At 42.8% G+C, this 25,873-nt stretch overlaps 1 protein-coding gene across 7 annotated transcripts; it reads left to right on the forward strand.

Moving 5' to 3' along the window:
• The first annotated feature begins 1,414 nt into the window (after positions 1-1,414).
• LOC112263631 (protein GOLM2) lies at positions 1,415-25,342 on the forward strand. Of its 7 annotated transcripts, none has more exons than XM_024440097.2 (10): positions 1,415-2,885; positions 19,005-19,059; positions 19,391-19,493; positions 19,662-19,752; positions 19,997-20,102; positions 20,216-20,299; positions 20,405-20,692; positions 21,888-22,034; positions 22,146-22,192; positions 23,865-25,342. In XM_024440097.2, the coding sequence occupies exons 1-9, from the start codon at positions 2,559-2,561 to the stop codon at positions 22,160-22,162; spliced, it is 1,218 nt and encodes a 405-aa protein (XP_024295865.1). In that variant the 5' UTR covers positions 1,415-2,558; the 3' UTR covers positions 22,163-22,192; positions 23,865-25,342. The 7 variants fall into 7 exon arrangements, with proteins under 7 accessions (XP_024295865.1, XP_024295860.1, XP_024295862.1 ...); XM_024440092.2 differs by lacking the exon at positions 22,146-22,192 and adding an exon at positions 22,864-23,031; XM_024440094.2 differs by lacking the exon at positions 22,146-22,192 and adding an exon at positions 22,864-22,950.
• Positions 25,343-25,873: the final 531 nt, after the last annotated feature.

A 25,873-nucleotide genomic window follows, 5' to 3' on the forward strand; every position in this document is an offset into this window, starting at 1 on the left:
AAACTTCAGCCTTGTTTTCCGGGGCCATCTTTTTTCACCATCTACATTGAGTCTTGCAAAGAACATCTCTTAGCCATGGTATATTGGCCATATGCTACGACCACTCGTGCCTTATTTCTTAAATATACCAATAAGAAAGAGAGTTCCAAACCTCTCTGCCAATAACAGTTCATTATCTGTTTTTCACTCCCCACTCAGACCACTCCCAGACAGTCCTATCAAAATGGTTCCTTGAGAAATGTTTCTTTGCTAAGAAGCTATTTTTGTTATTTTTTTAATCATTTTAATTTAAAACAATCACAGTAAGGTACTTAATTGTTACCCAGAAATAATTTGATATAGATAAAAACGCTGCATTGCACCTTTACACATTTTGCCATGGGGCAGGGAAAAACATTGCAGTTTTACAGTTAATTTCCTGCAATTCTACCCATTTTGTAATGACTTATGCCATGTTTATATGATATCTGAGTGACAGTGACTAACACAATCAATGGGGCCCCCCTTGAGGTCTGGGCCCCTGGGCATGTGTATGGTTGGTATTTGGCCATGATTACTACAAGTTTAGATAGCTGGCTAGACTAAATACCAATAAAAAATTGTTAGCTGGATAATTGAGTGACAGTCAGTGACTGACATTATAAGAGAGAAACTGCTAATGCACAACCACATTTCGAAATTGCACCTGGTGCAATCTACTATTCTTAAAGCTGCAATATGTAACTTTTTGGGTGGTGACAAAATCCACATAGAAATGTGGATTCACATTGAAAGCAATGATTCTCTACACTAGACATAGCTTGTCATTCACATTGAAAGCAAGTCTAAGAAGCGGTAGATCTGTTCTATGTGCGCTATTTCTATTTGTCCCGTGCTTAAGTTTGGTATTTGCATCGTATCCTTCCGGTTTTGTACAACACCTTCAAACAGCTGCAAATACAGTATTTTTGGTAACTGAAAAGATATTGCACAGCGGTTTAGAGGGTACAATGATTCTCTACACTAGACATAGCTTGTTTTGTCACATAAACTGAAATTATATATATATATATATATATATTGGTTGGGGCCCCTTAAGTGACCACTTATTTCGCTTATGCCTGGAAAACCGACCCTTCTCACACACACACGTTTCCACCAGAGTCAGACACCAGCAGTTTTGATACATTTAACTTGATGATCCTGAATCATATCATATTTCTGTCCACTGTGTTCTGCATTGCCTACGAACACGGAACTTCAGCGCGTTAGAAATCAGAATCCAACACCCCTTCATGATCTGTAAAACCCCGTCCATGTCATTTTTCTCTCATCCAATGTGCTTCCAAACGTACAAGAACTACCCAATAGAATGTGTTCTTTATTGCAAGATGTATGTCATGATTGGATAATTGTACTGTCACTTTAACCTAACCACGCACCTTGCATGCCTTGGCTACACTTCAGAAATCTGAAATTGGTGGTTTGACGAACTAGCCTTTATTGTGTGTCTACATTAGTTAGGCAGTTGTCAATGTAACGTTAACTGTCTAACCTTTATAACGACATAGCTAATCACTGTATGCAACGTCGCTTGCGTTTCGCATCCACGAGTCAAGAGGCACCAACAGAGGATATGCCAGCCAAGTCAAGGTGGAAGTAGCTAAAGTAACCATATCAACAGACAAGACGGGCTCAAGACTGGGGACTATCTTTAGGGGACAGGGGTAAAACAAAACTGATCGGATTGGGAATCTGACAGCAAACTAACCAGCTAATAATGGAAATGGTTATCTGTCGGTAAAATAAGCGTTTACCACGTGTAACCTTATTTCAATGGGTCTAGTAGCTAGCGACAAAGAAAGCCTATATATAGGGTACCAATACGTTATCTGGCGTAGTAGCGCCTAGGATTAGCAGTTAACGCGTAGCAACTACGTTGAATTGCATTGGATATCGCTAGATTAACGTTTGAATACAGTATTTTATATATACATAATTAAGATCCATAATCAAGATGTATCATTAGGATGTCGATAGTTGCTTTGTAGTGTGTCTGACTAGCACTTTCAGTGCAAGCAACTAGCCAAACCAGTTTGGTTCATCTGTGTTAGCGCAGTCAGGTTGCTAACGCGTTAGCTAACTACTGTAGGTTTACGATTTGGTGGATAAATACACTTTCTATCTATCTTGAAACGATTCAAGGCCCACCAGAATCGCTCAGATAATAGCTAAATAATTTGTCACTTGCATGCTTGGCTAGTGTTTGTCCACGTTTGCTGTTGCATTTAGGCCACGTCGCTGCAGATGCATTTCATCCACTGACAGCGTCGTTGGATGAATGCAAACAAGACAGGCGACAACTGTGCGGAAGAGGGAAGACGCGTGAATAACTATTCCCCGAAGCTAACTTAATGCAAGAAACTCGTTTGGGGTTTGCTAAAAATGCTTTCTTTATAGACTTTCTCAGTGGCTGTATTTTTGCCGTAATTGAACGGCATGTCACCTACCCAATTTGTTAACCAGGGGAAGCATCGGCTTTTTTAGTTTTCTAGATCAATTATCGAATACATTCTGAAATGGTTGGCTTTGGCGCAAACCGACGAGGAGGCCGTCTCCCTTCCTTCATCCTGATCGCGCTGATGGTGATCATTGCCATACTGTCTTTCAACTACTGGACTGTGTCCAACAAGCAAGGGCACCTATTGGACGAGTTGGCGGAGGTGCAGACACAGGTGAAGCGGACCGACGCGGCGCGCAGTCGACTGGAGAAGCGCAACTCGGAGCTGATGGTGCAGGTAGACACGCACAGGAAACATATCGATCAGAAGGACGGAGATAACAGCATGCTGGAGGGCAAGCTGCAAGCTCGCGAAGCTCTCGTCAAAAAGTGTACGGATGAAAAGGTGGGTAGGACTCGATACTAGATCACTTCATCCATCGTAGTACCTATGATTCATAGTTCCTGCAGATCTCAGGCTTATTAACTAACTGTGCATAGGTTTGACAGGTGGAAAGCAGCCTTGCACCTGCATCCTATTGTTGTATTACAGTGGAGGGCAAAACCAATGATGTCAACCTAGTGACACCTAACAACATGGTTAAAGACTGAGCAGTTGAAAGTGGGTTGACGTGTACCTAAGTGACGCCTTTTTTTATTGACTTCCTAGTTCATGGAATGAGTCTTGATGTAATTTTAAATGTAGGTTAAATTCATAAACAGTATTTTAGTTTATCTACTTCAGCTGTGATACCCATCAATCTTTGAATCTCAAAGGTGATTTCAAAAGCCATATCATGTAACAGCTTAACTCATTTTTCCCCCATCACAAAAGTGTCTGCTAACCTGGCATTGCAGTTTGCACATTGTTTATTGGTGTGTATTTGTGCACTTATATTAGTCATTTTACATGAGGTAGTCTCCCTCCCTGCAGACATGGGGGTTATGAGTCCCAGCTGGGTCCCCTCTGCAAGGGCCCATCTGTGTGCCCAGTGCTGGGGACCAGCCTCTTTTTACCCTTACTTACCGTCAGCCCCCCCCCTGTCCCAACAGCCTCAATGTATGCTTACGTGCCTCACCAGATTGCATAGGAGGTGTGGAACAGCTGCGGGGGAGGGCCTACCTTTCATTAGCATTCTGCCGTACCCACACGGATGTTTGCTCTTCGGATTGTGTGGGCTAGCCATGCCCAAACCGGATTGTATATTTTAATTACAGCTCATTTCCTGAATGTTTAATGGTGTCCAATAGTGCAAATCCTCTGTTCAACATGAGGGATGTTGTAGTGTAAGGCCAATCCTAGATTTTCCCCAGCGTTATCTACTCTTTGTCCCGTATCAGGATCTAATTTTCTGATGTTACCAGTTTTAGGGTTTGGTCAGTGTCATCCTTAGTCCAATTGTGATTGTGTACCCATTAAACATGCCTCTCTTGCGCCCTCCCCCATATTATTATTTTTTTATACGACAGTTGGGCTCTGTCGTGAAATTGAATGCAACTGGATGAATCATGATGAAATGTAATGTTAAAAGCCTGGACAAAGGCTAAGTGCAGGCAATGGCAAATCTTTTCTAATATTCCTTTCTGGTGGAAGGGCAGAGCAGGTTTGTTTGTGTCTGTCTGTGTGGCGAACACATGATGGAGCAGCAGTGACTGTCTGATGAGGAACGGGCTGTCTTACCATAGTGTGCTAGGTTATAGGCCTAGATCATGGGCTGGATAGAAGCAGTCTACAGTCTTCAGAATTGATTAATAATTGCTTTATTTCCCTCATAAAATAATATAAAAATTAACTAGATAAATTGGTGGGACTTGCTTTAACTCTTTACAAGTATTTTTGTGGAAGAAGTTTTAAATGTTTTACTTAAGCCAAAGCAGTTAAATATATATTCAAAGTTACATTTTGTAAAATAATTGGTCTTGCTTTGATAGACTAAACTATCAACCTTATTACTTTGGATTGTGAGGCAGTTAGATCCCATATTTCATCACAAATAACTATACTGACTTGCCTACTGCACTTTTTTCCTGCTGTCTTACTACAATACCACAGTGTATATGCAAACTGTAATAATAGAGTACAAAAAAACAAGGAGGCATTGTTGAAGTTTAAAATAAATGTAAAGCTGCAATATGTAACTTTTTGAGTGACCCTGACCAAATTCACATAGAAATGAGTTATAGATTTGTCATTAAAACAAGTTTAAGAAGTGGTAGATCGGTTCTATGTGCACTATTGCTATGGTTCCCATTCCGAAGTTAAGTTATTTTGCATCTTTTACTTTCGGTTTTGTACACCAGCTGAAAATACAATATTTTTGGTTATGGAAAATGTATTTCACAGCAGTTTAGATGGTACAATGGTTCTCTACACTACTGGCTTATTTTGTGATTGGTTGTCGTTATTGCTGTTTTGCTTTCAGATTTGAATATCGGTGAAGTAGACCAGGGTGTCATACCCTTTTACTTTTGATCTATGTTGCGTTGTTGGGAAAAGTGGTCAAGGTAGCTGATTTGTCAAAAGTCACATTTGCTCATTGGGTGTTTCTCAAAATGCATACCTCCATGCTCCGAGCACGGGAGGGTCAGAGTATGAGTCCAAATCAATGTATGTGAAACGGAGCACTTTTCGAATGCATATTCCATTTGTACATACTTTTAAGCATGCATCGACGCAAGCTTCAACGGAAAGAATGCACAAATGTGACGCAACCACGTAAAACAATTATGCAACATTTCTTGAAATTAATGGCGGTCGTTATTTGTGCTGAAGCGAGAGAAAATGCACTCTGACTTCAGAATGAAATGTTGCTTATTCACATCTTATATGTTGCCTGACTATTTTAATATATTTATCTTGATATGTTAATAAATACACTGCTCAAAAAAATAAAGGGAACACTTAAACAACACAATGTAACTCCAAGTCAATCACACTTCTGTGAAATCATACTGTCCACTTAGGAAGCAACACTGATTGACAATAAATTTGACATGCTGTTGTGCAAATGGAATAGACAATAGGTGGAAATTATAGGCAATTAGCAAGACACCCCCAACAAAGGAGTGGTTCTGCAGGTGGTAACCACAGACCACTTCTCAGTTCCTATGCTTTCTGGCTGATGTTTTGGTCACTTTGGAATGCTGGCGGTGCTACAACCCACACAAGTGTCTCAGGTAGTGCAGCTCATCCAGGATGGCACATCAATGCAAGCTGAGGCAAGGTGGTTTGCTGTGTCTGACAGCGTAGTGTCCAGAGCATGGAGGCGCTACAAGGAGACAGGCCAGTACATCAGGAGACGTGGAGGAGGCCAACAACCCAGCAGCAGGACTGCTACCTCGGCCTTGATGCAAGGAGGAGCAGGAGGAGCACTGCCAGAGCCTTGCAAAATGACCTCCAGCAGGCCACAAATGTGCATGTGTCTGCTCAAACGGCCAGAAACAGACTCTATGAGGGCCCGACGTCCACAGGTGGGAGTTGTGCTTACAGCCCAACACCGTGCAGGACGTTTGGCATTTGCCAGAAAACACCAAGATTGGCATATTTGCCCCTGGCTCCCTGTGCTCTTCACAGATGAAAGCAGGTTCACACTGAGCACATGTGACAGACGTGACAGAGTCTGGAGACACCGTGGAGAACGTTCTGCTGCCTGCAACATCCTCCAGCATGACCGGTTTGGCGGTGGGTCAGTCATGGTGTGGGGTGGCATTCCTTTGGGGGGCCGCACAGCCCTCCGTGTGCTCGCCAGAGGTAGCCTGTCTGCCATTAGGTACCGAGATGAGATCCTCAGACCCCTTGTGAGACCATATGCTGGTGCGGTTGGCCCTGGGTTCCTCCTAATGTAAGACAATGCTAGACCTCATGTGGCTGGAGTGTGTCAGCAGTTCCTGCAAGTGGAAGGCCTTGATGCTATGGACCGCCCGTTCCCCAGACCTGAATCCAATTGAGCACATCTGGGACATCATGTCTCGCTCCATCCACCAACGTCACGTTGCACCACAGACTGTCCAGGAGTTGGCGGATGCTTTAGTCCAGGTCTGAGAGGAGATCCCTCAGGAGACCATCCGCCACCTCATCATGAGCATGCCCAGGCGTTGTAGGGAGGTCATACAGGCACGTGGGGGCCACACACACTACTGAGCCTCATTTTGACTTGTTTTAAGGACATTACATCAAAGTTGGATCAGCCTGTAGTTTGGTTTTCCACTTTAATTTTGAGTGTGACTCCAAATCCAGACCTCCATGGGTTGATACATTTGATTACCATTGATGATTTTGTTGTCAGCACATTCAACTATGTAAAGAAAAAAGTATTTAATAAGACTATTTCATTCATTCAGATCTAGGATGTGTTTTAGTGTTCCCTTTATTTTTTTGAGCAGTGTACATGCTGTGTTTAATTTTGGTATGATTACCTGCCTACAATACCCACTGTAGTATGTGTAGATTGACTTACTATGGGCTTGCAATGGGGCTAACTGGCTAGCTACTACTGTTAGCTAGCCAGATAGCGACCAAGAATTGTTAGCTAGCTAGCTACCTACAAAGATTTTACATCTACCTTGCATAACATAGTTTTAAGTCATGTTGCCTGTTGAACTAGCTGGCTAGATTTATTAAGATTCACATATAACTAGCTGATACGTAAAAGGTTTGCTTTGCGTATGTATCTTGTTTAGTTTCTATTGTTGCCATTGTCTTGGCTGGAAGAAGGTTCAGTGGATGTGGAGGTGCAGCGTGTGCTTCTCAAATGTAATGTTTTATGCGTTCTCCACACGTGTCCTGAAAAGAACGTACTTAAGAGAACATCCTGAGAGAATGCACTATTGTATAGATCCAAGATGGCATAGCAGTTCAGACGTCTTTTGTCCTCGTCTTGTCGTGTCCTATATATATATATATATATATATGTATATATGTATATATGTATATATGTATATATGTATATATATATGTGTATATATGTATATATGTATATATATATGTATGTATATGTATGTATGTATGTATATATGTATATGTATATATGTGTATATATGTATATATGTATATATGTATATGTATATATATGTTATGTATATATATGTATATATGTATATATATGTATATATGTATATATGTATATATATATATATGTATATATGTATATATATGTGTATATATGTATATATATGTATATATGTGTATATATGTATATATGTATATATATATATGTATATATGTAACTTTTTTCACATACCTTTTTTTATATTTTTTTATTTTCCATAAACTCATCTTCAAAACACTCTCCTGCAACCCGCCTCACCAATTTATATTTATAAAAAAAAAAGTATTATTTACCTCAAATCTGTAATCCTCCATAGAAGCTAATCAGAAGCCAGTTAGCTTCTTTACAGGCTAATCGTTAGTATTCAGCTAACCACGGTTTGTGGTCATCAGCTATCCTTTAGCTCGAAAATCTATCGGCAGTTTTGTACGGCGCGGCTCGGAACGGAACATACAGGACCTATTTTTCTCTCCATGTCCCTGGATTTCAACCACTGACTCTGGACATTCATACCTGGATCTCGCAGCTAGCTGCTATCCGTGTGACTATCGGCTTTCTACGATTCCAGAGCAAACATAAATTATTCCGGAGCTAGCCAGCTGAAGAGTTCCATCAATCACTCCTGGGCTACAATCACCTATCCGGATCAATCGCCGTGACCCCAACCAACCTCTCTACTCACTGGACCCTTTTGATCACTTGACTAAGCATGCCTCTCCTTAATGTCAATATGCCTAGTCCATTGCTGTTCTGGTTAGTGTTTATTGGCTTATTTCACTGTAGAACCTCTAGTCCTGCTCACTATACCTTATCCAACCTATTAGTTCCACCACCCACACATGTGATGACATCCTCCTTTCAATGATGTTTCTAGAGACAATATCTCTCTCTTCATCACTCAATACCTAGGTTTACCTCCACTGTATTCACATCCTACCATACCTTTGTCTGTACATTATACCTTGAAGCTATTTTATCGCCCCCAGAAACCTCCTTTTACTCTCTGTTCCAGACGACCAATTCTTATTGCTTTTAGCCGTACCCTTATCCTACTCCTCCTCTGGCGATGTAGAGGTGAATCCAGGCCCTGCAGTGCTAGCTCCACTCCTATTCCCCAGGCGCTCTCTTTTGATGACTTCTGTAACCGTAATAGCCTTGGTTTCATGCATGTTAACATTAGAAGCCTCCTCCCTAAGTTTGTTCTATTCACTGCTTTAGCACACTCTGCCAACCCGGATGTTCTAGCTGTGTCTGAATCCTGGCTTAGGAAGACCACCGGTGTTGCAATCTACTGCAAAGAGAGCCTGCAGAGTTCTGTCCTACTATCCAGGTCTGTACCCAAACAATTTGAACTTCTACTTTTAAAAATCCACATCTCTAAAAACAAGTCTCTCACCGTTGCAGCCTGCTATAGACCACCCTCTGCCCCCAGCTGTGCTCTGGACACCATATGTGAACTGATTGCCCCCCATCTATCTTCAGAGCTCGTGCTGCTAGGCGACCTAAACTGGAACATGCTTAATACCCCAGCCATCCTACAATCTAAGCTTGATGCCCTCAATCTCACACAAATGATCAATTAACCTACCAGGTACCTCCCCAAAGCCTTAAACACGGGCACCCTCATAGATATCATCCTAACCAACTTGCCCTCTAAATACACCTCTGCTGTCTTCAACCAAGATCTCAGCGATCACTGCCTCATTGCCTGCATCCGTAATGGGTCAGCGGTCAAACGACCTCCACTCATCACTATCAAACACTCCCTGAAACACTTCAGCGAGCAGGCCTTTCTAATCGACCTGGCCGGGGTATCCTGGAAGGACATTGACCTCATCCCGTCTGTAGAGGGTGCCTGGTTATTTTTGTTAAATGCCTTCCTCACCATCTTAAATAAACATGCCCCATTCAAGAAATTTAGAACCAGGAACAGATATAGCCCTTGGTTCTCCCCAGACCTGACTGCCCTTAACCAACACAAAAACATCCTATGGCGTTCTGCATTAGCATCGAACAGCCCCTGTGATATGCAGCTGTTCAGGGAAGCTAGAAACCATTATACACAGGCACTTAAAGGCAAGGCTAGCTTTTTCAAGCAGAAATTTGCTTCCTGCAACACTAACTCAAAGTTCTGGGACACTGTAAAGTCCATGGAGAATAAGAACACCTCCTCCCAGCTGCCCACTGCACTGAAGATAGGAAAAACTGTCACCACTGATAAATCCACCATAATTAAGAATTTCAATAAGCATTTTTCTACGGCTGGCCATGCTTTCCACCTGGCTACTCCTACCCCGGTCAACAGCACTGCACCCCCCACAGCAACTCGCCCAAGCCTTTCCCATTTCTCCTTCTCCCAAATCCTTTCAGCTGATGTTCTGAAAGAGCTGCAAAATCTGGACCCCTACAAATCAGCCGGGCTAGACAATCTGGACCCTTTCTTTCTAAAATTATCTGCCGAAATTGTTGCCACCCCTATTACTAGCCTGTTCAACCTCTCTTTCGTGTCGTCTGAGATTCCCAAAGATTGGAAAGCAGCTGCGGTCATGCCCCTCTTCAAAGGGGGGACACACTCTTGACCCAAACTGCTACAGACCTATATCTATCCTACCATGCCTTTCTAAGGTCTTCGAAAGCCAAGTCAACAAACAGATTACCGACCATTTCGAATCTCACCATACCTTCTCTGCTATGCAAACTGGTTTCAGAGCTGGTCATGGGTGCACCTCAGCCACGCTCAAGGTCTTAAACGATATCTTAACCGCCATCGATAAGAAACATTACTGTGCAGCTGTATTCATTGCTCTGGCCAAGGCTTTCGACTCTGTCAATCACCACATCCTCATCGGCAGACTCGACAGCCTTGGTTTCTCAAATGATTGCTTCGCCTGGTTCACCAACTACTTCTCTGATAGAGTTCAGTGTGTCAAATCGGAGGGTCTGCTGTCCGGACCTCTGGCAGTCTCTATGGGGTGCCACAGGGTTCAATTCTTGGACCGTCTCTCTTCTCTGTATACATCAATGATGTCGCTCTTGCTGCTGGTGAGTCTCTGATCCACCTCTACGCAGACGACACCATTCTTTGGACACTGTGTTAACAACCCTCCAGGCAAACTTCAATGCCATACAACTCTCCTTCTGTGGCCTCCAATTGCTCTTAAATACAAGTAAAACTAAATGCATGCTCTTCAACCGATCGCTGCCTGCACCTGCCCGCCCGTCCAACATCACTACTCTGGACGGTTCTGACTTAGAATATGTGGACATCTACAAATACTTAGGTGTCTGGTTAGACTGTAAACTCTCCTTCCAGACCCATATCAAACATCTCCAATCCAAAGTTACTCATGCTGCCAAACATACCCTTGTAAAACTGACCATCCTACCAATCCTCCACTTTGCGATGTCATTTACAAAATAGCCTCCAATACCCTACTCAACAAATTGGATGCAGTCTATCACAGTGCAATCCATTTTGTCACCAAAGCCCCATATACTACCCACTATTGCGACCTGTACGCTCTCGTTGACTGGCCCTCGCTTCATACTCGTCGCCAAACCCACTGGCTCCATGTCATCTATAAGACCCTGCTAGGTAAAGTCCCCCCTTATCTCAGCTCGCTGGTCACCATAGCATCTTCCACCTGTAGCACACGCTCCAACAGGTATATCTCTCTGGTCACCCCCAAAACCAATTCTTTCTTTGGCCACCTCTCCTTCCAGTGCTCTGCTGCCAATGACTGGAACAAACTACAAAAATCTCTGAAACTGGAAACACTTATCTCCCTCACTAGCTTTAAGCACCAACTGTCAGAGCAGCTCACAGATTACTGCACCTGTACATAGCCCACCTATAATTTAGCCCAAACAACTACCTCTTTCCCTGCTGTATTTAATTAATTCATTAATTTTGCTCCTTTGCACCCCATTATTTTTATTTCTACTTTGCACATTCTTCCACTGCAAATCTACCATTCCAGTGTTTTACTTGCTATATTGTATTTACTTTGCCACCATGGCCTTTTTTTGCCTTTACCTCCCATCTCACCTCATTTGCTCTCATCATATAGACTTGTTTATACTGTATTATTGACTGTATGTTTGTTTTTCTCCATGTGTAACTGTGTTGTATGTGTCGAACTGCTTTGCTTTATCTTGGCCAGGTCGCAATTGTAAATGAGAACTTGTTCTCAACTTGCCTACCTGGTTAAATAAAGGTGAAATTAAAAAATAAATAAATAAATAAAAACTTGACTGTGGCGCACGGTAGCATGCATATTGAGAAAAGTTGCTAGCTAGCATTGATTTTTCTATAAGATAAGGTTAATCTTCACTTAATCACTAGTTAACTACACACGGTTGATGATATTTCTAGGTTAACTAGCTTGTCCTGCGTTGCATATAATCAATGCGGCGCCTGTTAATTTATCATTGAATCACAGCCTACTTCAACTTTGCTAAACAGGAGGGTGGTTTAACAAAAGCACATTTGCAAAAAAGCACAGTCGTTGCACATGTAAATAACCATAAACATCAACCTTTCTTAAAATCAGTACACAGAAGTATATATTTTTTAAACCTGCATATTTACTTAAAATAAATGCATGTTAGCAGGCAATATTAACTGGGAAAATTGTCACTTCTCTTGCGTTCAGTGCAAGCAGAGTCAGGGTATATGCAACAGTTTGGGCCGGCTGGCTCGTTGCTAACTGTGTTTCTTCCTAACGAAGATTGTAATTAATTTGCCAGAATTGTACATAATTATGACATAACATTGAAGGTTGTGCAATGTAACAGGAATATTTAGACTGATGGATGCCACCCGTTTGTCAATATGGAATGGTTCCGTATTTCACTGAAAGAATAAACGTTTTGTTTTCGAAATGATAGTTTCCAGATTTGACCATATTAATGACCAAAGGCTTGTATTTCTGTGTTTATTATAATTAAGTCTATGATGCCTACCACCTCTATGAGGTGGTAGGCAGCAGCAGGCTCGTAAGCATTCATTCAAACAGCACTTTACTGCGTTTGCGAGCAGCTCTTAGCAATGCTTGAAGCACAGGGCTGTTTCTGACTTCACGCCTATCAACTCCTGAGATTAGGCTGGCAATAAAGTGCTTATAAGAACATCCAATAGTCAAAGGTATATGAAACACAAATGGTATAGAGAGAGAAATAGTTGATGCTTCATAATAATTCCTATAATAACTAAAACTTCTTAACTGGGAATATTGAACCACCAGCTTTCATATGTTCTGAGCAAGGAACTTAAACGTTAGCTTTTTTTACATGGCACATATTGCACTTTTACTTAATTCTCCACTGTTTTTGCATTATTTAAACATTTTTCATTATATATTTGAGACTAAATAGATTTTATGTATTATATTACGTTAAAATAAGGGTTCATTCAGTATGATTGTTATTGTCATTATTACACATAGATATGTATCGGCCTATTAATCGGTATCAGCTTTTTTTGGTCCTTCAATAATCTGTCTCTGCGTTGAAAAATCATAGTCGGTCGACCTCTAATTTCTGTTCTTATTTCCAGATTTGAATAGCAGAGAAGTGGAGGAAGATTTCATACCCTCTAACTTTTTGTCAGTTCGGAAAGAGGTCAAAACCGCAGTTTAAAAAAACGATACAAAAAGTACATGTATGTACATATATGTACAATATATTTTTGTTCCACCAAGATGTCATATCCTCTAACATTGTCTAACTTGTTAGGAAAAGTTGTCTCAGCCACATTTTGTTTATTTAAAAAAATATTTTTATATATTTACACACACACACAAAAAGTTGCTGATGCAGATACTAACAGCTGTATTGTTTAATCTCTCCAATATATTTCTGTTACAGATTTGAGTAGCAGAGAAGTAGACAAAGCTGTCATACACTATAACATTTTGTCAAATGTATTGGTAAAGTGGTCAAAGTAGCTGATTTGTGTGAAAAATGACATTATTTACAGTAAATGTGAAGTCATGATGCCACAATGGGGTGCTTTGCCCATACAATGTTTTCAGAAAGTATTCACTCCCCTTGACTTTTTCCACATTTTGTTATAAAGTGGGATTAAAATTGATTTAATTGTCTTTTTTTGTTTGTTTACGATCTACACAAATACTCAGTCAAAGTGGAATAAAAATTCTAACATTAATGAATACTTAACTTGACTTGATAAGTATTCAACCCCCTGAGTCGTACATGTTAGGATCACCTTTGGCAGTGATTACAACTGTGAGTCTTTCTGGGTACGTCTCTTAGAGCTTTGCACACCTGGATCGTAGTATATTTGCACAATTTATTCTTCAAGCTCTGTCAAGTTGGTTGTTGATCATTGCTAGACTGCCATTTTTAAGTTTATTCAGTTTCTTTTGATCCTTAAACTCCCTAGTCATTGGCGATGACAAACATACCCATAACATGATGCAGCCACCACCATGCTTGAAAATATGAAGTGGCACTCAGTGATGTTGGATTTGCCCCAAACATAACACTTTGCATTCCTTACATAAAGTAAAAATAAATTGGCACATTTTTATGCAATTTTACTTTAGTGCCTTACTGTTCTGGAATATTTGTATTCTGTACAGTCTTCCTCCTTTTCAATCTGTCATTTAGGTTAGTATTGTGGAGTAACTACAATGTTGTTGATCCATCTTCAGTTTCTCCTATCACGGCCATTAAACTCGAACTGTTTTAAAGTCACCATTGGCCTCATGGTGAAATCTCTGAGCGGTTTCCTTCCTCTTCGGCAACTGAGTTAGGAAGGACGCCTGTGTCTTTGTAGTGACTGGGTGTATTGATGCACCATCCAAAGTGTAATTAATCACTTCACCATGCTCAAAGGGATATTTTCACCCATCTACCAATGGGTGCCCTTGTTTGAAATGCACTACTCGGTTGAGGGACCTTACAATTATTTGTATGTGTGGGGTACAGACATAAGGTAGTTATTTCAAAATCTTATTAAACAATATTATTCCACACAAGTGTCCATGCCAGTTATGTGACTTGTTTTTTACTCCTGAATTTATTTAGGCTTGCCATAACAAAGGGATTGAACTGTTGACTCAAGACATTTCAGCTTTTCATTTTTAATGAATAAAAAAAAGTAAACATAAAACCACTGATATTGTGTGTAGGCCAGTGACACAAAATCGAAATATAATCCATTTAAAAATCAGGCTATAACACAACAAAATGTGGAAAAAGTCAAGTGGTGTGAATACTTTCTGAAGACACTAACATTTTAATGAAATAGGGAGACATTGTCTCATTCATAGCTCAGAGCATAAGAATTTCACTTTACCCTGCGGTTACATCTGCGATGTGCATGTGACTAATAAACTATCTAGGCTAAACTGTCTGTCATATCATGATGTCGTCGTCGATCGATGATGCTGTCGTAATATCGCCCAACCCTAACCAGCATACTGTACTTCTCTGTTCCTCCTGTGCAGGTGTTCCACCCCTCTGTCAACTCTACTACTAGGACAGTGTGTTAGCAACTGTCAGTCACACACCATATCAGGAATGGGATTTGAGTTACGGTGGTGGTGGTAGTAATCAAGCTGTATTAGCATAGCCTAGTTAGGCCAATACTCCTCTCATGTTCGTACTGCTGAAGGATAGAGAAGCAACACAATATAAATGTCTTTGTTTTGCTTTAATGTTTAGGTCTCCACATCTGCAGTGTGCTTTGTGGGTGCCTAGAAAGAGTACTGTTATTTTCCACACAGCAGATTTGGTGGAGAGACTGTGAAACCACTCAGTGTCTTTCTCTTCAAGGAAGGTGACAGCATGAAGCTTTTATCTCCACAATGGCTGACATTGATGCTGTAATTACTGACACTCCTCTTCTGTGCATTCTGCCTCATTAAAGTTCTGAGCCCCTCTTTCCCTCCCTCCCTCCCTCCCTCTCTGTGTGGATTTGATTCAAGCTCTTGGATCTCCCTGGAGAATCCACCCCTGTGATTTGATTGATGGCTAGTGACAACTGATGGGGACGTGAATCTCATTTGTGGTGGAGGAGTTTGTTTCTGGGACAGTCATATAGGGGTGCCTGACTGGATACTATTCCCTCCTTAGCCTATAAATAACAGTTCCTTCAGCCACTATGCCACACCGCTATAAAATGTTTAGTGACTGGGTCAATGGAGCTATCAGAGAGAATCTGCTTTGGGAGAGACTAGTATTGGATTGCACACGTGGTTACTTGCTACCTGGGAAGGGTAATCCCAGCCAGGCATCCCCTTAGTGTCTGCACCATGCTCAAATCGATTTGGTTTCTCCGGGCTGGGTTTGATGTTTTTGTCATTTGATGTTCATTTCATGCATTGAGGGTGTAGAATACAGTAGGTGTATGAAGCTCCTAGGTTTGATGGTCCTTTGCCAGTGTTTCTAGCAGCTGGGATCTCCTGTCCTTACACTGGTGACAGTTTTGCTCATTCTGAGTGGTTATGTTTGGCTGGGCTGTAGAGACTTAGTCAGACCCCAGATAAGAGATGGCATAATTGGGTGGAGGGCAGAGAGGGGCCTGTCTGTATCAGTCGGGCTCAGGAGGACAGAACTCTCGCTCTCTCTCTCGTTTGACAAATTCTCACTTCGTCTGTGGCCTCTCAGCCACGGACCTGACTGGACCTATATGGCCTGTGCTGGATTTTTGGACAGCTTTCAATTAGATATACGTTGGTGTATTCAAAAAGATGGTTATTGCAAATGTGATGTGGCACATCTAACAAGTATTATTGTTCTATATAGTGAATGCATTTACTTTGCATGGTGGAGGATAACAAGTATTAGGCTGTGCATGTGCAGCAGCCCCCTCTGTGACAAGTACTGTCAATGAGGAGCGCTGCGATGATGGCTCCCTCTTCAGGTCACTGGGCAACACTGGGAGCTGAGCCGTCTTTTATTGTGGTCAAGGTAGGGGGAGGGGAGAGACGGGACAAAGGAAAGCAAACTGGACAAATTAGGATTTCGTCTCCTTTTGAAACAACCATTGCAAAATTAGACATGAAACTGAACACAGGATGTATGCATAAATTAAGCTCACAATGCCTTTATAATAAATCCAGATACAGCATGCTTTTTATTTATGTTGAGCATACCTACTCTTATTTGGTGTAGCATAATGTTGCCACACCCTCGTCTCTTTTCACAGTGTTCTATTATGTTCAATACAAAGAACTGTATACAGCTCAGGTGTGTGTGGTCACGTAGGCTAATATTTGTCAAACGTGGGCATATGGATACAGATGCCAGACATGTAGACACTTCATGTCCTCTGTCCCTCTAAGCATGCACAAATAGTGCCCCAGGGATGGCCTTCCTTCCTGTTTCTCTCCCAGCTGCATTTCACATTCACCACCTCCTCTCAGTCTCCTGAGATCAAACGCCTGCACCCCTCCCGCTGTTCCCTAAATCTACCTCAAAGCCACAGCCGCTCTCCTCTGGTTGAGGCAACAAAAACCCTTAAGATTGAATTGTCTTTTTGTACATGTACGAAAATAAATTGAATAACCCCTTAGCCAGTCAGTGTGTCATAATGTGTAATGGGCCAATAGCGCATTGTTCTGACTAAGGTGGTTTCACTCTAAGCGGTCTGGGGGTGTATTATGAATTTCCCGATGCACAAAAGAGCAGTCCGAGAAAGTCAATCGAAAATCAATCCAGTTTATTACAAGTTGCAACAGGGAGACACCTCGAACACAGAAGCAGAGAAAATGTCTAACGGGCCTTCTCTGAGACAGCCCTTATCCTAAACAGGACCCAATTGTTCTGTAAACCCGAGAAGCTATTAGGAAGTCAAAACAAAAGGCATGGACTTGGTCAGCTGCTACAGAATACAATCGTAATCAGTGTCCTCCAGTCTGGCAGCAATCGCTATCAACAGATATGACTTTGATCCATAACATACAGCATCCAGTTTAGGGCATCAACCCAAGTGTCACGAAACACTAGAAACCATTTCAAATCAAATTGTGTTAGTCACATGCACTGAACACAACAGTGAAATGCTTCCTTACCAGCACCTAACCAACAATGCAGCTTAAAAAATACAAATAAGAAATACAAGTAGTTAAAGAGAAGCAGTAAAATAACAATAGCGAGACTATATACGGGGGGGGTACCGGAACAGAGTCGATGTGCGGGGGCACCGGTTAGTCGAGGTAATATGTACATGTAGGTAGTTACTATGCATAGATAGTAGCAGCAGTGTAAAAGAAGGGAGGGGGTGCAATGCAAATAGTCTATTACAGAAAGAGAATGTTTAGCATATTTATACATCTTAAATATTCCTTTTACAGTGAGCCATAGATGCGTTCAGCTTAGGTCTCTATCAGGCTTCATTATGAAGGCTGTGGTCTCTTCTGACTGCCTCAGCCTGGCTGTCCCCTAGGATCTCTCATCCATCTAATCTGACTCGATATCTGGCTGCAGATGGTCCTCCAGTCACTCGGCTGGTCAGACGCAATGAATGAGATGGGAGTCTTTTGCAAGCAGACTTTTCACTCCACAGAACCTTTATGCAGCTAGATATCTCTACTGTTGCCGAGCTGACATTTGAAATACTATTGCATCGGAACATAGTATAAAAAGGATTTCTTTCCAGTTAGGCTAGTTCAGCCATGTAATGCTTTAGATGTCCTGTTCAACCGGTTGTATTTGGCCTTAGGAGTGTTACGTACGCTTCTTGGAGGAGGGAATGCAGCACACTGCTACATCAACTCCCCGTGTAGTGAAAATTGTATGTGATCGTAAGTGCGGGGAAGAACGACAGAGGCAGAGAGAAATACCATATACAGGGAATGTATTATTCCTTAACACGGTAATGTGGGGAAAAGGGGTTGGACGGAACCAAAGTAAGTTAGTCCCCTCTCCTACCTTACCTGCCTTCCCACCTAACCTTAAGCACCACCTGGCGCACTAACCAAAATACAAGGGGTGGTCCGCCCAGGTCTTACCTAGTGTGCCTTGACAGATTAAATACGACGGGTTATGTATGCCCGCAGGCCTCTCGCCTAAACACTCCCAAGATGCCTTCCCCCCCCTGGGAACAAATGAAAGAATACTTTAAGTGAAATTTCGACGCCCTATTGGCATACACATACCTCCTGAAGGAGCGGCTACAAAATAATAAACAAAACTTTTACTGCCCGCCACAACAACCAACACAGGACATAAAAAAAGCTATTTTCTCTGACAAAGGAACACTGGTTTTTATCAAGCTGGAGAAGGAGTTGGTAATTGACGAGACAGCTGTATCCCCTGAAGAAAGGGGGGGGTCAGAGCTCCAATCAGCGATGGGGTCAACCAGTCAGCTGCTTCAGGAATCCAGGAAGCCATTTCCTGAAATGCCCGCAAACCCACAACAACACAGAAACTGGGGAACGTAACAATGAACATAAAGGGTTCTGGTGACCTTTCCTCAGACTGATGTTCTTTTCTCTCCTTTCCAGATGAAGGTGCAGGGTGATGTCACAGCACAGATGTCAGAGATTGTGAGGCTGAAAGGTAAGAGCAGACACTGGCCAGCAGAGGGCACATTTCTGTTGGAGTCTTGTGGCTAGGCTAGCAGAAAGCAGTATGGGCTTGTATTACCATAGATGGAGCCTGGAGCAGTAACAGCAGTTTGCTTAATGCTGTTAAAACATCTTATCTCAAGTCCCTCGTGTGCCAAGTGAACTCTAATGCATACAGATTTGCAATGTTGTCAATCCTAGTTTCTTTATTGAACGATTGTTGAACACTAACGCTGTAGCCTAATATCACTACATGGTTGAAAATGTATTCGTTCATAGAATATGAACCCTAAGGTTATAATGTGTTATTTGGGTGGGTGTAGAGCAGCTGAAGGAGCTGAAACAGGAGTTTATGAGGCAGGAGATCCAGCTGAGGGAGGTGAAGAAGAACAGCACCAACCTGGAGAGGAAGCTGGAGTATGAGAGGTACAGAGAATGAACTCAACACATCTTTCGTGTTTTTGCTCTAGGCTCTCAAAGTCACAGCAAAGTTCAGGTTATGATGACTATCGCACCAATATAGCCATTGGTGTGAATTCTGACACGAGCTTCGTTGCTTTTCTCTCTGAATTTTTTTGTTTGTGTGTATGATAGCTTGCAGTGTGGGCGTCAAATCACACAACTAATGGACGAGTATGAAGAAGCTAAAAAGACCCTGGAAGAGGAGGCGGTGAAGCTGAGAAAGGCGAGGCTCTGTCAGAGCACCTAGTCATGGTGTCCCTGCCTTTCCTTTCCCTGTAATGTAAATTGTCTACCACCCCCTGCTGGTGTTCATAGATCATACACTCCGTGGATTATCCTTTGCTGGGGATGTCAGCAGCTCTGCACTTAGTCATTGTGACTTTTTTTTAACTTACCCAGCAATAGTAAAGGTGATTATATTCATCTCTCCCCTCTGTCTTTTTCTCTGTCCCGCCCGCCATCTGCAGAGTGTGCTGGATAGCAGGAAGGTCGGAGCTGCAGAAGGAGGGACTGAGGTGGAGACCGCAGGAGAGCACCCAACTGTGGCCACACACCGAGACACTGACCTCAAAGGTAACATTACAACCAGCTCATATTGCCACGTTCTGCCTCTGTAAAGTTTCAGAGCTAACCCACCCTCTCTCCCTCCACCCCATCCATTCTTCTCTCTCTCCCTCCTGGGATAGAAGGTTTGGGCAAGCCTGGCAGTGATGCTGGCATGCCTGGTATTGAGGACAGTGAAGTGGGAAAAATAGATGATGTGCAATTTGGTCAGTATTTATTCTCTCTGGTTATTCTACTTTTGATAACGATTCTGTCAGTAAGATTGGTGTCAAATTTCAACTGGAACTGTCCTCCCCTCTCATTCTCTCCAGCCCTGAAAAAGCCAGCCATCACCCAGAACCACATAGAGATACCTGATACTGGGTTAAGAGAGGTGGGGGCCGGTATGGGAGCAGGGGCAGGTGAGGGGGCTGGTCGAGACCTCTCTCTGGACCTGCCTGTGCAGGACAAGGTCCTAGGGTTGGGGAATGAGGGACGAGCGGGGGCCCTCCAGCAGCAGCCCCCCCAGGCGGTGGCAGACAGACCCATCCTCTTTGATGAGGACAACAAGGCAGCCATCCAGGCAGATGAGTTCGGAGAGCAGCACAGACCGCTTAGAGGTATGTCAACTCAGTCCACACACTCCATATTTGCATTTTCAGTTCACTTGATTAGTTTTGCTGCCCAGGGACAAAGCCACTTACTTAGAGCAGTAATGCTTTAGTGGTGACTTGTTATTGTGTATCTGTCATTGAGTTTGAGACCTGGCCTGGGTACTCAATCAAATGTATTTATAAAGCCCTTTTTACGTCAGCCGATGTCACAAAGTGCTGTACAGAAACCCAGCCTAAAACCCCAAACAGCAAGCAATGCAGGTGTAGAAGCACGGTGGCTAGGAAAAACTCCCTAGAAAGGCCAAAACCTAGGAAGAAACCTAGAGAGGAACCAGGCTATGAGGGGTGGCCAGTCCTCTTCTGGCTGTGCCGGGTGGAGATTATAACAGAACATGGCCAAGATGTTCAAATGTTCATAGATGACCAGCAGGGTCATATAATAATAATAATAATCACAGTGGTTGTAGAGGGTGCAATAGGTCAGCACCTCAAGAGTAAATGTCAGTTGGCTTTTCATAGTCGATCATTCAGAGTTAGAGACAGCAGGTGTGGTAGAGAGAGGGTCTAAAACAGCAGGTCCGGGACAAGGTAGCACGTCCGGTGAACAGGTCAGGGTTCCATAGCCGCAGGCAGAACAGTTGAATCTGGAGCAGCAGCATGACCAGGTGGACTGGGGACAGCAAGGAGTCATCAGGCCAGGTAGGGGAGGTTAGGGAGAGAGAGGGAATAAATATATATTTAAGTTCACACCGGATGCGACGGGAGAAATACTGCTCTGACTGGGCTCTTAATGGCTGTACAGCAGAGGCCCCGCTGCTCTTGGCCTCGCCAACTCCACACTAGCTGCTATAAAACGTGAGCCATGCTGGCTTCCTGTTTTCAGTTCAGATTTTCTTTCATGGATTGTTTGTGTAGAAAATGGAGGGAAACGTATCGTTGGCTGCTCTCTGTTTGGCAAACTGTCTTTTTAAAGGTGATTCATCCTTTTCTCCCGGAGATTGAAACATGCTCCTTCAGACTGTAGGCTAGCTCTTTGTGAAGGAGCACGTTCCATACTACAGGAGAGTGCACCCTAAACCTCTCTCCTATTGTACATTAGAAATAAAAAGCCCAAAAGGGATGACCAAATTTCAGGTGAAATATTTCTAACAGGGGAATAAGTCATTATTGATGCTACCTCTGTTTCGATGTCTCCTTTAAGCTCCTGCCAATGTGATGAAAGCAGATGGTGTACAGAGGAAAGGGGCAGGACTGCCTCTGCCTCCTAACCCCGCCCAGGTGCCCAACCCTATAGAACCTCTGCATGCCAGAGACCCCAAGCCTGCTGAGCCCCTGCGTCACAGACAGAGTGAGTGCCTCCAAAGGCTGGTGGGGATGGGAGGGGGAGACTGAGTACCTCTCAGTACACAGGAGATGTGACACATGGAGACTGTGGTTGTGTCTTTCCTCTGACCTTTAGCTGCAGCGTCCCAGTAAGAAGAGCTTCTCACTTGCAGATGTGTCAAGGTTACAGCATAACCTTTACAAATACGTAAGCTATTTTTGAACGCACTCTACAGTCCGAGCCCTATCTAGAGTTTTCTTTCTCAAGGCTGCGTTGGGTCTACTATAAGTGATTGCCTTCCCTAGCTATCAGGGTTTTAACAAACCTTCAACACTGCTCATAAAGTCATACATATTAGAGGTGCTGTCGCCACAGACTGAAAGAGATGGCCAGATGTCAGAGTGCACACAGTGGGAGAGGCCGCCTGACTTCAAGGGTCTCAGGGTGTTCCTTCCTGCTGCCTGCCTGGCTTCAGCTCTGCTCCCTCCCTCCCTTCGCTGCCTACTCTCCAAACAATACCCCAACCAGCTGCCCTGCCAGCTACCCCTCTCCTTGCTTCATCTTCACACACTCTGCACCACACATACACACACTCGTCATGTTTTCCTCCCAAGTTTCTTTACACATCACTTCATTGCCAATGACTTTTGTCCCCCCCAAAATCCCCTTAAACATATACACTATGCCTCCCTCCCATACCTTTTACAGTCCAACCCATCACTACCTCCTTCAGTCCATCTGATCCCCTCCGTTTCTTAGTTTCATCATACTCTCTCCAACCTTTCTCTTGTGACTCTGTCACAATCTCTTTGCTTCCCTCCCTTCCTGATGGGGCCCTTCTCTGCCTCTACAGGCCGTTTCTTTGATGAGAACGAGTCCCCTGTAGATCCGCAGCACGGCTCTAAGCTGGCGGACTACAATGGGGACGATGGGAACGTGGGTGAGTACGAGGCGGACAAGCAGGCCGAGCTGGCCTACAATGAGGAAGAGGATGGTGATGGTGGGGAGGAAGACGTCCAAGGTGAGCCAGGCCAGGGGTCTTCAAGTCCAGCTGTATCACCATTTTCTCCCTCCTCCACTCCTGCTGTCCCTGCATTAGACTGAGTACCACCAGCTCGGCCAGAGCTCACAGCACCCTGAGTTACCCACCATTCCTGTCTCAGGAACATCCATAACCAACTGCCCCTCAGGGTCTAAGCCTGAGGACTGTTCAGTGGGTCATTTAGGCTGGAGGGCAAGCCTCCCATCATTGTATACCACAATAAAGCCCTACCTCTACATGTGGTGGGGGGCACTTCTCCCCCTCAGTGACTTATGGTTCTTTGTGACTCCAATGTCTGCATGCCTCATCCAGCCGTGCGCTTCTCCACTATCTGTGCTCCACCACCTGTTTGTGCCCACTGGTCATCTCTGTACACCTGCAGTAGATTGATAGATGCTGTGTTTGGGTAGTACTTGGAAGTTTTAAATGCATGTGCGTTCTTGTGTTATCATTATTGTACGGCTGTCATTCATTTCTCCATGACAGGTTAAGTTGTGAAGTTTTGTGTGTTACCCTTTTAATGGAACAGATTTCCATGTAGGTCCTTATTCCTTAGTCACTTAACCACTTGATCTTGACATTTATAACAGCTATTGTTGTCCCTGCTATTGAAAATGCCATAACAAAGTAGTGTTAGGAATTCTATGGCCAATATGGGACCAGACTAATATGTACAGTATGTTGTTCTTCCATGGACCATTCCTAATGATAATCTTTTAGATTTAAAAAGGAAATCCCATCTAGCAAATGTAATTTAGGGATGAGCGAGATGACTACTCCCTGATTTTGTTCTGTCGTCAATCTCCTTTCAGATGATGAAGATCGAGACATGCAGGGAGACCGGGCAGTGGACTATGGGAAGAGACGTCAAGCCATCGACATTCTGTAAACCTTGTCCACTTGCTCTAGGATCTGGGATAGAACATTCAAACAAAAGCGTTTATTCCTTCGCATTGTTTCAATGGTGCTACAGATGTCATTCTTAGGACTGGTTGAAATCATGAAGTCGTTTTAGGTGCATCTCTTATGGCGATGGACTATTCCGAAGACACGATTACAGATTATTCCATGAATCAGTTTGACCTAAATCCATGTATCTTTGAATCTATAAAACAGTTCATGATATCATTCTGTGCAGCTGTTGAATTGCAACTATATTTGTTTTATAAGTTATTTGGTATTAGAATTCCTTAGCGATTATAATGATATAATGTACAAGAGTGCTATACAGTGTACATTTTGTTTTTGTTTTCATGACAGATTATGGATACTTTTGTTTTGTTTACTAATTTAAATGAACTGTCAGCTGCAAGAATAGACTGAAGTGGTCTGGGAGAGACCGTTTGGGCCAGAACCTCGCTGTCTTGGATGACTCTGTTGCTGACCTGGTCACCTAGACTTGCAGGCATGGCATATTGCTTGAAATGATCAACTTTTAATTTGACTTGTCTTTTACCTAAAAGGGAATATGTTTCCCTTTGATTTGGGACAGCTGTTGCTTGATAAAGAGAACCTGAACTATTGCTCCAAACTGTCAATGAATTTGACAGGACGGTTTCTTTGGCACATTCTCTCATATTGTTGGACTCTTGTATGGACGCCCACACTTCGAACACAGCTGCGCCAACCAACGCAGCGCTTATGCCAAGGACTTCTCATGGCTTCTTAAACCTATTTGTTCACCTTATTTCTGTCACAGACATAAGTCTCCAAAGTGCTCATTCTGTCTTACAATTATGCTGTTGCTATTAATGCATGTGATTTTTATTAATCAACCTGAAGAACGTCTTGAAGCTACGGGCAATACTTAAACCAGTTTAGAATTAGGAATCCTGTGGAAGACTAAATGCACATCTGTCCTGCTATTATGAATGGACTACAGTAGGCATAGATGTACATATTTGAACTGTTTATTTTAACTGTTCTTCCTTTTGAATAATAAGCATAAAATCAGTTGTGTGTTTTAAAAGTTGGTGATTTCCATATAGAAGGTCGGCATATTGAATGTACGCTGCTGATGTTTGGTTTTTCAAAATCATCATAATTAAGATATTTTGGGTAGTTAATTGTTACAACTGTGCAATTTAGATGCTAATGGGGAAACTGTGGAGTCAGTCTTTTCCGAGCTAAGCTTTCTCTCAAATTCCGTGTTACTGATCTGGGGATTATTAAAAGCTGTTGATATCACTGATCTTGGGTAATTCATTTATCATTTCATACTGAAGAATAAATCATTCATAAGTGGTCATTGATGCAAGTAATTAAACAATTGTTTCTGTTTGCCACTGAATGCCTTTTGATCCATGATTTTGTTCTCTGTAACCTCTTGGGAATGTGCATGTGAACTGTACTTTACCTGAGAATGTGACTGACTGGCAGTGGGAAAACTGCATGTGATTCTGGCAGGGATCCTGTCCTATGTTGACTCCAATGTTTCCCACAGTTGTGTCAAGTTGGTTGGATGTCCTTTGGGTGTGGTGGACTATTCTTGATACACACTGGAAACTGTTGAGCCTGAAAAAAAAACATCAGCGTTGCGGTTCTTGACACAAACTGTTGCGCCTGGCATATCCTGTTCAAAGTCACTTAAATGTTTTTGCCTTGCCCATTCACCCACTGAATGGCACGCATACACAATCCATATCTCAGGTCGAAGAAGGATTATTAAACCTTGTCTCCTCCCATTCATCTGCCGTGATTGAAGTGGATTTAACAAGTGAAATCAATACGGGATCATAGCTTTCACCTGGTCAGTCTTATGGAAAGAGGTGTGCTTAATGTTTTGTTTACTGAGTGTATACTATGTTAGTGTTACCAGAAG

Source organism: Oncorhynchus tshawytscha, linkage group LG12 (genome assembly GCF_018296145.1).
Source record: "Oncorhynchus tshawytscha isolate Ot180627B linkage group LG12, Otsh_v2.0, whole genome shotgun sequence".
NCBI classification, from domain to species: domain Eukaryota; kingdom Metazoa; phylum Chordata; class Actinopteri; order Salmoniformes; family Salmonidae; genus Oncorhynchus; species Oncorhynchus tshawytscha.

What these genes read in the sequence shown, in the direction of transcription:
- LOC112263631 (XM_024440092.2), top strand. Translation starts at nt 2,559, where the DNA reads ATGGTTGGCTTTGGCGCAAACCGACGAGGAGGCCGTCTCCCTTCCTTC. An exon ending in AGGAAGCTGGAGTATGAGAG is followed by an intron (nt 19,494 to 19,661) that starts GTACAGAGAATG and finishes TGTGTATGATAG; the next exon opens with CTTGCAGTGTGGGCGTCAAA. An exon ending in CCGAGACACTGACCTCAAAG is followed by an intron (nt 20,103 to 20,215) that starts GTAACATTACAA and finishes CTCCTGGGATAG; the next exon opens with AAGGTTTGGGCAAGCCTGGC.